The sequence below is a fragment of the Paramisgurnus dabryanus genome, chromosome 1 (assembly GCF_030506205.2).
Source record: "Paramisgurnus dabryanus chromosome 1, PD_genome_1.1, whole genome shotgun sequence".
Taxonomy (NCBI): domain Eukaryota; kingdom Metazoa; phylum Chordata; class Actinopteri; order Cypriniformes; family Cobitidae; genus Paramisgurnus; species Paramisgurnus dabryanus.
Window position 1 is genome coordinate 61,705,962 of NC_133337.1, and position 14,218 is coordinate 61,720,179.

Sequence of the window (14,218 nt, forward strand, 5' to 3'; positions counted from 1 at the left end):
CCCATTTTAATAATATCCCATATTTCTCCTGTATTTTTAATCTGTCTTTAAAATCACACTGGCTGTGTTTGATGTTTGCTACATTCATCTCCAGTAAAGCAGGCAGCAGTATATCTGTAACATATCTCTCAAATGGCACCCGCCAATAAAACAATAAGAGGAAGAAGCTTCCTATTGGGAGAGAGGGTTGAGGATGACGAGTCGCATGCAAAACTATAACTCCCCACGAACACACACACTCACACATTTGGATGTGCATTCTGAGTGGTGGTAATGTGCATTTTATAACTTTTACTTTTTGTTGGGAAAACTGCTGTTTGTGCTCTACTACTAAACTCAGAAGGTGTTAAAGAATGCAACGTCTGTGACCTGTGTGTATAACAAGTCCCTTTGCAGATGCAGAGAGCCATACAAAAAAATGATACAAGTTAGACCCATATATTCACTTGCATAGTAGTGCAAACTGGGTAATTAGGGTTCCCTTATTTTCAAATCCCAATGTTGACAGTTATGATGTCGGGTTTGGGTAAAAAGTGATTTGGGTCATTTCAGGATTCGCACATTTGGACCTGAGAAGACCTATTATCTGACACTTTCAGAATAGACAAGAGAAAAACATGCACGATATGATTTGATTTGTGAAAAATATCCCTAAGCAGAATGAAGAAGATGATTGGCTAGAATAATTTAATGAAAAATAAAGATTTTTTAATTTTCTATAAAATAAGTTTGTGCTCCTTTCTAACTGTCGAAGATTAAAATCTGCTCCGTCACAAGAAATAATCATTAAGTTTGTTGTGTCCAGTTTTCGAATGTTTTAGCAAGCCCTTAGGTGTGTCCCTAGATTAAGATGCAGAACATCACATTAGAAACATTATGAATTAGTTTGACCAATCACAGAGCTCTGTTCCCTTCCTGAGCATTTACTTTATATATTCATCATTACACAAAAAATTTAGTTTGTTTCTTGCTTTCTCTCAGTGGAATACCAAAGAGACAACAAATAATCTACAAACATGGTGGTGAAAATTAAAAAGTGATTTAGATTAAGGCACAGTGATTATACATTTTATGAAACAAACTAGATTTGCTGTGCATTTAGTCGGCAAACATCAGCAGAGCTTGCAAACAAAATTGTCGAGAAAACGAAAAATCACTGTTTGTTATTGTTTATAACTCATTCATTCCATAATTCCACTTTTCTTTAGCCATTAAAAATACACTTTAGAGATAATTTTTACTTTTAAATTGTTGTCAGCATGTTTGCTATGCCCTTAAATGTGACACAACAACCACAGTTTCTGCTAATGTTGAGTACCTACAAAATAGTATTGCATCCTTCATATCTTCGAAGAGTCTTTAGTTTGATCAGATTTATAAAAGACAGAGCTGTAACGCTTCTTCCTAAAAAAACAGTCGAGCTCCTTCAGGTGTGCTGTGGGAAGAGCGAGTCACAAGCATGCAACACACAATACATCATTGCTTTATCCCTGGATAACTTTTGATTTATTATACTATACGATCATGCACTTAACTGCTGACTGCCAACAAAACACAGACATTTTATGCAGTTTTACTTGCTGTCTGCGGTTCTGAGTCATGACTTAAATCTTTTATCGCTAGGGCCGCTCCATCTTTCAGTTTTAAACGATCTGCAAATTCAGCACTCCCTTAAGGCATTGAAAACCAAAGCATCAAACACCCCCTGAGTCACTATGAGGATGCTAAAGGTACCCCTAGACATTACCATACTTTCAAAAAAACATGTACCGTAAATGAGCCGGTGGTTCCCTTTAAAAAACTACACCTTTTAACCTCTTCGGCAATTGCTCTCCTTTTGAAAAAAAACTCAAAAATGTCATACTAAAATGGTCAGGGTTCATAAAAACATAAGTTTTTTGTACGTTTATTGTAAAGACAGAATTATTGTTTTGTGATACTAAAAGAGTTGTGAATAGTTAAAAATATATTTCAAATAACTTTACAAAATAAATTTGATATATATTTATGATAATATAATTTAAATTGACCTTAAATGAATCAAAAAAATGCACTGCATCTAAAGCCACAGGTCAGACCATGTTCCGTTTCAAATCTGAAAATGATACCTTTAAGACTCTGAATTTTATGAAATGTTTTTAAAGCATGTCATGTAAATTTATTTAGAGAAACAGCTAAATGCTAGCATTTGTGTATTCGAAAATCAGTGGATTCATTGAAAAATAAAGAGGTTTTGGCGGGCTGTGGTCGACCTCAGAATACTCTAATCAACATGGGTATGAGCCCCCCAAATAAAATTCTGCTTAGAGCCCATAAAGGCTTGGGTTGGCCATGCCCTGGTCTAGATCAAGGGTTCTCAAAGTGTAATTTGAACAAAACAACAAAAGTTGAACTGAAATGTTTTAGGAGAAAACATGCTTATGTTTATCACTATGAAAGTGTAAAAATGTGCTTAAATGTAAGAATATAACTATTATAAAATTTAAGGGGGTCCTTAAAAATGTTTCTCCCATGTAAAGGGTCCCTGGCCACAAAAAATAAAACATTTAAGACCCCCTGCTCTAGAAGATCTCACCCAGCGCAGCACCGTGATCTTGTGAAGCTGGGACAGATGAGAAAAACTCCAGCCAAACTCACACAGCTGCCTGTAATCTAGCTGAAGGAGCGCTGCATCTGAAAGCTATTGTTATTCTCACAGTGCTACAGAGCTACGATCAAGCTCGACCTTTTCTCGCCTCTGTAGGACACAGCATTAATTCAGACCTTGGGCCAACTCTTTTCATCCCCGTGTTTCTGTCGGTGTAGCTCTGATTAATCAATAGATAAGGAGGCTTGTGGATATCAAGGCCATATTTAACCTCACTGGTCCCTGTAACTCATCAAAGCCTCCGTTACCACATACAGCTACACTTACATACAAAAACTATTAATAAATTCATTTTGATCACAGATCAATCCACACAGATTGATCTGTCATCTGTATATGAAGGTAATGATGAATGGCCCAAGTTATAAATTAATCAGAATTTTTCAGCTTTAAATCTATTTAGGTGAGTTAGGGCAAGCGTTGAGGGCTTTGAAAGCTGGTGGATTGAACTGATTACCCCCCGTGTCAAATATATTACACATGTAATTTAATAATGCATAAATGCATTCAGTGCAAATGTCCTTTGAGGAAACAACAGTGCGTGTATAATGTAATGTTGTACTTTTACAGCACGCTTTACCTTGCAGCTATTATACATATTCATAAAGCTTATGATTAAAACTATGTTGACAGTTTAATATCAAACAAAACTAGAACGAGTCTCTCCATAGAGCTTTTCTAAAAGTCAACATGACATTAAAACGACCCTTATTCAAGGTCTTACTGAGGCCTAGTCCACACGTACACAAGTATTTTCACAAACTGAGTTTTTCTCTCCTTCGTTAAAAAAATCTTACCGTCCAGGCAAAAATCCCAGTATGAAGTGTTGTCAATAGCATGCCAAACCAACAGATGACGATATATCCCTAACCGTAAAGCCATGCTGGCCAATCAGAAGCCACTACAGAGTTTCCCCTCAAGACTTCACAGGCAAAAAAACTCTGGTTTCACCGGCTACACGACAACGCTGCAACCAGAGTTTCTAAAAATCTTCTGTTTCCAAAAGTTTGGTTTCAATCATCCAATACTGCACCACCGCATAGAAAAAGCTACAGTTTTGAAAATACCTGTGTATGTGTGGACAGGGCCTGAGAAGGATTAACTGGTACATGTTGTTGTGCCTTTATAACATGTTATAACAAGTGATCCACGCACCTGTACTCCTCCTGTGTGAAAACAGGGATGATGGATGGTTGCAGGACGGTGATCTCCACTAAGGTCTTATTGAACTTCATCGGCATTCCGTCATCATAAGCAATAACTGCCAACTGTTTAGGAAGCAAGAAAAAATGCATTTCAAGATGTGTAATATTTATTCAGCATCACGAGTCGGCCAACAACTTTTTGTATACAAAGTTCATTATGAATGCTGTTGTTGCGTACTCACACTGAATTTAGTATTCGGCTCCTCATTGAGATTAACTTTGGTGAAAACATTTCCTGAGTTCTCTTCCACATCAAAAATACTGCTGCTGTATGGAAACTGTGCCGAATCTACTTTATAGTGAACTTGACTGGCCGCTGTACCCTGTTTGACAATACAAAAATGTACAAATAAAGAAAATGCACTCATTCTGCTTTAATAACAGTAGACATAACATGTTTAGATAAAATAACTGACTCATTAGTTATACCATATCACTAATAAATTAAAAAATCAGGATCGCAAGGCCTTAAAATGTTATCACTTCTGGATCAATCGTCCTCAAGTCAATGGGTTTATAAATAAAAATAGTGATAAGCTTGGAGTCACATCAAATCAATAGGTAATGATTTTAAGGTAAAATATGACCCTAAATAAAAATTGATATAGTTTACTTATCCTATATTAAAGTTTTATTTTAAAGGCAAATTATTCTCATTAAAGTCTTATTTTAAAGGCAAATAATTCTGTTTAATTGTCATAAATCAGTCAAGATATTTAATAAGGCCTATTTGTTAGCCTGGGTGCTAGCCCAACTTAGCCCTGCCCACAACAGTTCAGGGGTGCGTTTCCCAAAAGCATAGTTGCTAACGTGTGAGCAACTTAGTTGGTTGGCAATGGGAAATATAGTTAGCAACAATGCTTTTGGGAAACGCACCCCAGGTTGGGAAGTTCAGTCTGGAGTCGCTCTGTGGCGCTACTATGTGCAACCGAAAGCTGATCGAACCAATCAATTTGTCAGGGAGGGCTTTATACAATGATGGACAGATGATCAACATAATCAACCACGTCACCAAAGAGCGCTTGTGTTGAATCCGTTTACAACAGGGGTGGGCATTCCTGCAAAGTTTAGCTCCAACCCTAATCAAACACACCTGGAAGTCATTTCCAAGCAATCCTGTAGCCTTTGATTAGATTTTTTAGGTGTGTTTGATTAGGGTTGGAGCTAAACTTTGCAGGACAGTGGCACTCCAGAACCAGGAATGCCCACCCCTGGTTTACAACAAAGACGGCTGCCGCTGGAGATTTGAGATGTGAAGATTCTGCCATCTAGTCTGTTCTAGAAGATATTGACAGCGCACACGACAACGTGGATATAACTAGCGGTTGTCCCCTGCTCCTTTTCGGAAGCCCATGGATGAAGTTCATCTAACTTACAAATGGTAAAAGATAGTCTGTAGGTGTATCCAATTTAGTGCAGAGGCAATTTTTGTTCTGGTTCGGTTAAAAGACACCCCATAATCACAGACCAATGGAGCGTTATCAGACTCAATTTCTGACTAGAATTTGGAGTATGACAACATTAGGCTACCTATTTGTAATAACATTGGTAATAATGTTTCCTGCATTTGGATACAACCCTTACTCGACACATCTTACCTCCCAGCGATCATTCTGAGAAAAATGCTTTATTTAATAATTCATTTGTAATTATTTTTTGCTAGGTAATTTACACAGTTTAATAATTGGCCATTCAAAACCATGTAACATATGTTTTAAGACATAACATATTAATAAAATCTGATTAGTTTAAACAGTGGGTTTATTATGTACACACTGCTGTGGTATAAATGAAGACATCGAATGTAAAGTGCATTCAGCTTCAGGAATTATTAAACCCAAACCTCTTCAGAAGAACAGGATTCAATACAGTACATCTGACAGACATAATTTGCCTCATTTTAGTGTCTTTAGAGTCCCGCTCGACCGCTGTGAGTTTTGTAAGTCATGAATCTATGAGTAGTGATGTGCGATTTTGGCCCGGGGACAGCTGTAGTCCTGCTGTGATGGAGATAATTATAAGGGTGAAGCCGGGTGAGAAATGGAGCTCGCGGGTGGGCCTGTCCTCATGAGAATGTACAGATAAAACCATCAATCTGCCCAGGACTGAAGACACCATTACACATAGTGATACTCGGTCCATGAGGTCTGATGTGACATCACACTACAGTACATACTGTATTAAATTTCACCTTAGTCATGTGTCTTTAGGGCATAGAGTCAGTAAATCATTTATTTACATAATTATAAAGAGTTTGATTAACAATACTTTCATTTTTCTTTCAAGATTTTCTTTTTCAGTTTATAAAGACTTAATAATTGCAGATATGATTACATCGTGCCCAGCTAGAGCTTTTTTCCATTAAGTGATACGGATAAAGGCAATATGAGAAGCGATCAGCTTAATTCTGATCGAGTCTGTTTTGGTGGAAGATGGCTAATGAAAAAATACAGATATCAGATGCCAATGTGAAGAGCCAGCTGACAGATGCTCAGAGAACAGAGGAGATTAAAGAAAGACTCAAAACCCCACCGACGGACAGCAAAACAAACACTGACACCGGCAGACTGAAGAGATAATGGCTGTTTATAAAAAAACTAATTTATTATGTATCAGTACTAAATAACCATTGAAACCAGAGCTTGACTAATGAATGCTTGCTGGTTTCAATAAAAAAATTTGATATGCCAAGAAAATACGCAAAAGACCATCAACAGGACGGCTGTCATTTAAACTAATGTGCTGCTTTAAATGCGGTAGGGATGTTCATTTCGGTCTCAATATCTGTGAAAAGCTCTATAAGCTTAGAAAATCTGTGTGCTAACAAACCGACAATGTTAAATTAAATTTAAAATATTTGTAAAGATTAACGTAAACATCAATTTGTTAACTGCAAATATGAGATGTGATAAAGAGCTTCACACAAGATCAAATAAACTAAATTGAGAATAAATTCAAATCTTAAGAATACGACTTAAAATCTACTTACAGTAGTTGATGCAAAAACCCTCAAACAAAACTACGGAGCATATAACAAAGAAACCAGTAACCAGTTGTATTTTTAATGTGGGTAATTATACAGAAGATGAATCACAATTTGCCGAAGATCTCAGAGTGACGGTTCATACAATTGTCTTAAGGCCCTAAGGGCCCTTTACTAGGGCTGTGACGGATCACAAAACTCACGGTTCGGATCACATTATGGTTTTTGAGGCACGGATCGGATAATTTTTCGGATCAGCAAAAAAAGGTGGGAAAAATTTATTACAAATAAAGAAATTACAAACATTTAAAAAAAAGAACAAAGTTACACATCAAGTAAAGTCTAAAATTAGCATTAGGTACAGAAATCGAATAAAATGAATAATAACACTGACTTTATTGTACGAATTAAATATCATTATTATTATTTTTTTAGAGCCACAGAAGTGACTTCTCTTTGTCTTGGGTTGTTTGATTAACATTAATGACACAGTCTTAAGTAGGTTAATTGAGGTTACTGTCTCTTTAAGAAACAATAAGCACAGACTGGTTTCTCACTCTTTAATTAGAAAAAGAATACTGTGAGATATTTTTTTGTGTATGTGCCCTGTCAAGAACAGAAAGATTTTATGTTGGCTTACTTTTTGAAATGCGTTTCTCCATATATGCACTCCTGAGGGTAGCCTGGTATAACCAGACTCTCGTACATTCATTTCATTTGTACAGAGAGTCTGGCAACGCTCCATAGCAAAGCGTTACTTCCGTTAAGGAGGGTCCATTGTTGAAGTTTAAAACTATTGGATATGCCCAGAGTCACTCAGGATCTGCCAAAGCCAATCGCTAACATGTGGTCGTGACGTATATCATGCACCAAAACCGTCCGGAAACAACAAGTCAGAATAATCAGACAAACAAAAGTTAGCAAACCTGGTTCCTGCTCCGGCTTTAACTTCTGTATATTCGGCAGTTTTGCAACAACGGACCGAATAGCTTTTCTCACGTCTTTCTCCGCTGCCATTACTGAACTACAACTCAAACTGACGCACGACCCCACCCCCATCTGTTCGCTGATTCGTCCTGCAGATTTTTGCAGGAGAAAACGAAACTCTATAGAGAAATCCCAGACGTACTGCTGAAGCGAAATGAAAAATAAGCGGAAGCACGTAGGAGGGCGGAGCCATGCTATCCTGAGGGCACTTAAAGGGGTCAAATTGTCAGATTGCATGTTTTCCTTTGTTTTAAGAGTGTTTAATGATGTCTGTGCACATAAAAGATCTGTAAAGTTGCAAAAATTAAAGTTTCAAATCCAAAGAGATATTCTTTTTAAACGTGAAGCCTCATCCACGCCCACCTAAAACAACCCAGTCTCACCCCATGTCGTCAATATTTGACGACACTTGACCATTCGTCATATGTTGACGCGAAGGGTATACCTTTCGCGTCATTTTTTGACGAACTGGGGACTTCAATACTATTACGTCCGTTGCATTCTCTTTCCTATTTTCTTACCATTTCCGCGTCGGTTTAGGGTTAGATTTACATAATGACATCCCTACCCAAACCTAACTCTAACCCCAACACCAGGTGACAACTGTTTCATTTCGCGTACCTAACTCTAACCCCAACGCCAGGTGACAACTGTTTAATTTCGCGTAGACTGTTTAATTTTGCGTAATCTAACCCTAAACCGACGCGAAAATGGTAAGAAAATAGGAAAGAGAATGCAACGGACGTAATAGTATTGAAGTCCCCAGTTCGTCAAAAAATGACGCGAAAGGTATACCCTTCGCGTCAACATATGACGAATGGTCAAGTGTCGTCAAATATTGACGACATGGGGTGAGACTGTGTTACCTAAAACGGCTCGTTTAACACGCCCATGCAGTTAGACATCATACTGGTTTGAACATTTTCATAACACCGCCCTCATATATACGCAAAGATAGAGGGTGTAACTTTCAATCACGCTGTAGTATTGTTTTTTCCGCCATGTCGAGCAGACGCTGTGTTTCGTTGCAAAACTACTTTGGTTGGCATTCCAACAGAGTAAATATTAAGAAACCAGTGGTTAGGTTTTATTTACAACACAGTTTCAGAACAGTACAGCCCAAATGTTCGATTGTGTGCTGCACATTTTAAGGAGGATTACTTTCTAAACATCACGGAGTACAACCGCTGGATGTACACAAAGGCTTCGTCTAAAAAGTGGAGCTATTGTAACTTTGCAACTACACTGACATCCTGTAAGTAGCTGATGTTTTCATATTTAATAAATTTCCTCACTGACGATTCAAAGACGGGTTTTAAGCAGAGACTGGCCTGTGTTTTAATGCATTTCCTAATGATGATCCAAACGCAAGATTTGAGAAGTGCAGATTAGTGCTTGTTTGTTGTTTTTACATTCACAAATGCAAACATGGTTTATGTTTTAGTATCCTTACCTTACCATCTGTTACGTTCTGCTCACATCGCGCTGGTAAAGTTGATCGATTAGCTTAGCCATCCGTGTTTTCTGGGTCCGATTCAGGCTCGTGTTGATAAGGTAGTAGTAAATACGATAGTATCTCGTGGCTTTCACTATTGGTTTGGGAGCTCATCTTCCAAAACTTGGCAAGGAGCGTCATATTTCCGATTACGTTACTGAGGTATTCCGCCAATCACAACGCACTGGATAGCTGGCCAATTAGTTCACACCCGTTGACACCGCGCTTTCTCACAACGATGAGCTTTGTACCAAACGACCTGTTTCAGATGGGCGGGACTTAGAGGTGCTAAAAAAATGTATGGTATGTGGAAAATAATGATTTTTTTAACCATAAACCACATGAACACATTGTATTACACCAAATACACAAAGTAATGTGCTTTTTAGCCCTATAATATGAGCCCTTTAAATGCGCGCGCACACACAGGCGGAGGGCGAATTCCAAACAGCACTCAAGGTGAGGTGAAATGACATGGTGACCATAAGAAACTAACTTCATCAGAAGAATAATCATCTTCCTCAAAAGACCTCAGTCCACACACATGCACGCACACGCACACACTTTCTCTCTCTCTAGCACTTCTGTAAACGATTACCACACAAGGATTTTGTTAACTGCATATTACATTATTAAGCAAGATGGTAAAAGAATAATAATCAAACTCTTGATTGTAAAAGCCCAGTGGATTGTGATTAAACTGTAATCATGCAACTATCTTTAATGCTAATTCTACACCATCACATAACCACAAGTACCGTTCCATTCAAATTACAGGAAAACAATTTAAAGAGAGAAATGGTTGAATATGAATAGAAACTTTGACTGGGTTGTCCTTTCACTGTTTATGTCACGGCTAGTCCGTGTCATGTTTTGTGTATTGCACTGATCCGTCTCACCTGGACACTCATTGACTCATTACGCCAATACACTACACCTGTCTTGTGTTTAATTGTCTTAGTATTTATATGCCTTGTTTCTGTCACACCGGTTGCCGGATTATTGTCATTACAACCCTGTCTGTTCCCTGTGTTGGATGTTCCTGTTTTCCTGTGTTCCTGTATTCACCATGTCAGCCCTCATGTTTTTATTATTAAATGTTATTTATTTTGAACTTTGTGTTTGCGTCCTGTCACTCCTACCCAGTCATGACAGAATAATCCGGCCAAACTGGACGCAGCAAGTTCACGGAGGGCGGCTCCCCCAGGAGTTTCGTCGAGGGGGAGTAGTGACATCGGGGTTCATTCCCCATCAGCCCCGATGTCTCTTGGGGACCACAGTGAGCGATCGCTCGCTCCTGCGGGAGGAGGATCGGCCCAGGCGGTCCCCCAACGGTTGAGTCGTCGTCGACGGTCCCTCGGAGGACCACCGGAACGGAACGGACCACGCCCGATCATTTCCCCGGGGTGGCTACCGAGTGAGGGTCTCCATTTCCATGAGGGGACGGGAGATGACTTCCGGGGGGCACCTCATCGTCGACGATTCCCAGAAGGGGGGTAATTCGTCCGCCTCGGTTCTCGGAGCGATCGCTCCGGTTCTCCTGGCGCAGTCCGGCCCACCGTCCTGTTGGTTTCGTCCCGGCGGCTGCCGGCTTCGCCAGGGTCCCCAAGCCCTCCACCCCTCCCTTGGACTCTCGCTACCAGACTTTGTTTTTGTTTTGTGTTTATGTGAGTGTCTGGTAGCCACTCGTAGAGGGAGGGGTTATGTCACGGCTAGTCCGTGTCATGTTTTGTGTATTGCACTGATCCGTCTCACCTGGACACTCATTGACTCCAATACACTACACCTGTCTTGTGTTTAATTGTCTTAGTATTTATATGCCTTGTTTCTGTCACACCGGTTGCCGGATTATTGTCATTACAACCCTGTCTGTTCCCTGTGTTGGATGTTCCTGTTTTCCTGTGTTCCTGTATTCACCATGTCAGCCCTCATGTTTTTATTATTAAATGTTATTTATTTTGAACTTTGCGTTTGCGTCCTGTCACTCCTACCCAGTCATGACAGTTTAACTGTGCATTTATATTTTCCTCAATCAGCCTTATACTGTATTTCATCATAAATGTAACTCTATGTTATCATTAATACACTAATTTGTATGGAAGAGCATCTTGGCCACCCTGACAACCAATGGTGGGACTTTACAGCAGTTTGTCCAAGCAATGGCAGGCACGGAATGTATTTAGGAATATGCTGCCAGTTTGCAATTCCCCTAGTGTGGCAGAAATGACATCCTTCTCTGTAAAGATACCAGAAGATTACAACTTGCTGAAGTGTTTTTTCAGGAAAATGACTGTGTTCACACCTCACTTTTGAAAATGCCTGAAAATACATTACAAGTTAAGGTCAAATTCAAAACTGATCCATGGATTCTTTAGTGGTGCTTTCCTTTTTTATTTATATCAGGAAATAAGAGGCTGTGCATAGCGCGTAGATGCTCAGACTCATGATAAAATATAACTGACATTCAACAATGATGATCTGCACTAAAATACCCCTGTGAATGATAGCAGCTCGCTCTGTCTGATCTGAGGAGAAAGCCCAAAAGAGTTGCATTTACCTTGCAAGTGAATGCAATGAGTTGACATTTTACTATCCTGTGTCATTTATCACAGTCAAATTAAACTTCTGGCATCTCTCAACTGGATGCTGGAGTCAGAAATAAAATGTTGTGCCTTAACTGAATCAGTGTGGTTAAATTATTATTTCTGCAATCACTGATCAAACTGTTAAACAGCTAACCAATTTTTCACTGACAATATTAGACCAAATATCCCAAATGACCACAAAATACAAGAAACCTACAGAAAATAAAACTGTATGGATCAAACATCAAGTTTTCAAATTAATGAGTTTTAATGTATTATATCTAAGAATTATGCAGCCTATCACTATTATTAAAGTACCTGTAGATTTGATTGCCTTAATCTAATGATTTTAAATATGTTTATTACACGGCTCTCTGGAATGCTTGATTCTGATTGGTCAGTTGAGACATTTGCAGGTTCGTTCTTTTCAAATAATAACCGCTCCAAAATAATAACGCATAGCCGGACTACTTCCACGAGTAAAATCGCTCCGCGCCAATAAAGATCAATAAAGATTACTGTCTGTTTGGCGCCATCTTGTGACAAACACTCGACAACCACGACAAGACACAGACAGCTTACTGAGACTGAACTTGACAAAATAGAGCATGACAGCTAGGAAGTCAACACACAAAAAATAGAGAATGGGCATTAAAACTTCTCAAAGACTGGTTAAAGAGAAAAAAATGGAGACAGACAAGTATGAAGCAGAGGATCTTAATAAGGTATTACGATCATTTTATGCATCTGTGCAAAGTTTCGCGGAAGGATAAAAATCTTAATTTAAAACAAATATGCCAATAAAATGTTTCAAATTCATATTCATGTCCAGTTTTTTTTTCTTATGTGGCAAGTAGCCGTGTAATAAGCGGGATAATGTAGAGGCAGCCGGTAGTTATTGGGAAATAAGCCCCTTCAGTGTGATACAAGACCCTCCGCTTCGCGTCGGGTCCTGATCACACTGTCGGGGCTTATTTCCCAATAACTACCGGCTGCCTCTACATTATCCCTTACATAAAAAAACTTCAAAACACGTGAAATACCTGAAGGCTACTGTTTTTTTTTCGATGTTTAGTAAATAAAAACAGTGCTTTCAACATCAAATTTGTTTTATTGTGGTATGTAAAGTGATATTTTCGGTTCTCCATTAGGCTTTATAAAATTGACCAGACAGTACGATGTTGGTCTCATATCACACAGAATTACACAGTTTTCCACTGTAACTCACAGCGTGTATGACTGGCAGGCAAAATTCAATTTCCAGTTGCAGCTGGGGCCGTTGGGCTGTTCGCCCTTAACCAGCTCGGACATGACTGATGCATTATGGGTTGGATGGTGATTGTGGATGCAATGAATGAAGAGGACAGTGTGACCGTGACATCTGCAGAACTTCACACGAGGAACACACAGATATATAAAAATAGGGTGGGAATCATTGGACCCTCATGAAACGATTCAGAATTGACAAAATAATTAGCATATTTGCCCTCAAAGTCAGACTGGTGTTTCCACTTTTGCTACTAGTCTGTGAAAATGTATATACTGTATTTTAGTGCAACTAAGTGCTCAATAAAGCCATTCTCATTGACATATATGTTTTGTTTCTGTTGTCAGACATTAAACAAATAAAAATAGAATGTGACTCATTAATTCTATGTTAAAGATTTTTTTACAGTTTGTCTCCATCACTTTGGTACATTTCTCAGATCAGAATTGAAATTCTTAAAACTACCTGTTCACTTCTCACATCGTTGTGTCACTTGTGCACATCAAAAAAGCAGTTTCTCATTCATGCAAATGATTATGTACAATTCTCGGCTTTTTCCTACATTATCAGTTGCTTATGTCATTTTGATCAAAATGTATTATAATGGGTCTCTGTTGAATAGTCTCACCCCCACAACAGCATTGAAAAGGTTGTCATAATACAGGGAATGGTCAAAGATATTTTTATACATTTCTATTAGATGTTTTATCTAAATCTGTCCTGTGTTGGTAAATTGCTCCCAGGTGAATCTTGACTTTTTCTCTAACAGACAGAAACGTCCCCAGCAAGCAAAAACCGAGATGTTGAAATGATGACTATAGAACCAATATAATCCGGCTATGAGTAACCCACTTCTACTCTTAATAACCTTGAATTTAATTACAGACCATTTTTGCCAACATAACTGATGTATGATATTCCAATATGTAAGCAAAGTCAAAAGGTGTTCAAGGTGTTTGCTTTCATTTCTTTTACATGTTCTAAAAGTATACGCATCGTCTATTCTTGGGCTATGGTTAGAAGTCTATTAGACTTTTACTGGCAGCCCA

At 38.6% G+C, this 14,218-nt stretch overlaps 1 protein-coding gene across 2 annotated transcripts in view; it reads right to left on the reverse strand.

Moving 5' to 3' along the window:
* pcdh15b (protocadherin-related 15b) overlaps positions 1 to 14,218 on the reverse strand; it is a 409,107-nt gene that overhangs the window by 99,743 nt on the left and 295,146 nt on the right. For both annotated transcript variants that reach the window (XM_073815853.1, XM_065242769.2), the window contains exons 23-24: positions 4,035 to 4,175; positions 3,803 to 3,915 (exon numbers count right to left, since the gene is read on the reverse strand). In XM_073815853.1, coding sequence (XP_073671954.1) covers positions 3,803 to 3,915; positions 4,035 to 4,175 — 254 coding nt within the window. The remainder of the gene's footprint in view (positions 1 to 3,802; positions 3,916 to 4,034; positions 4,176 to 14,218) is intronic.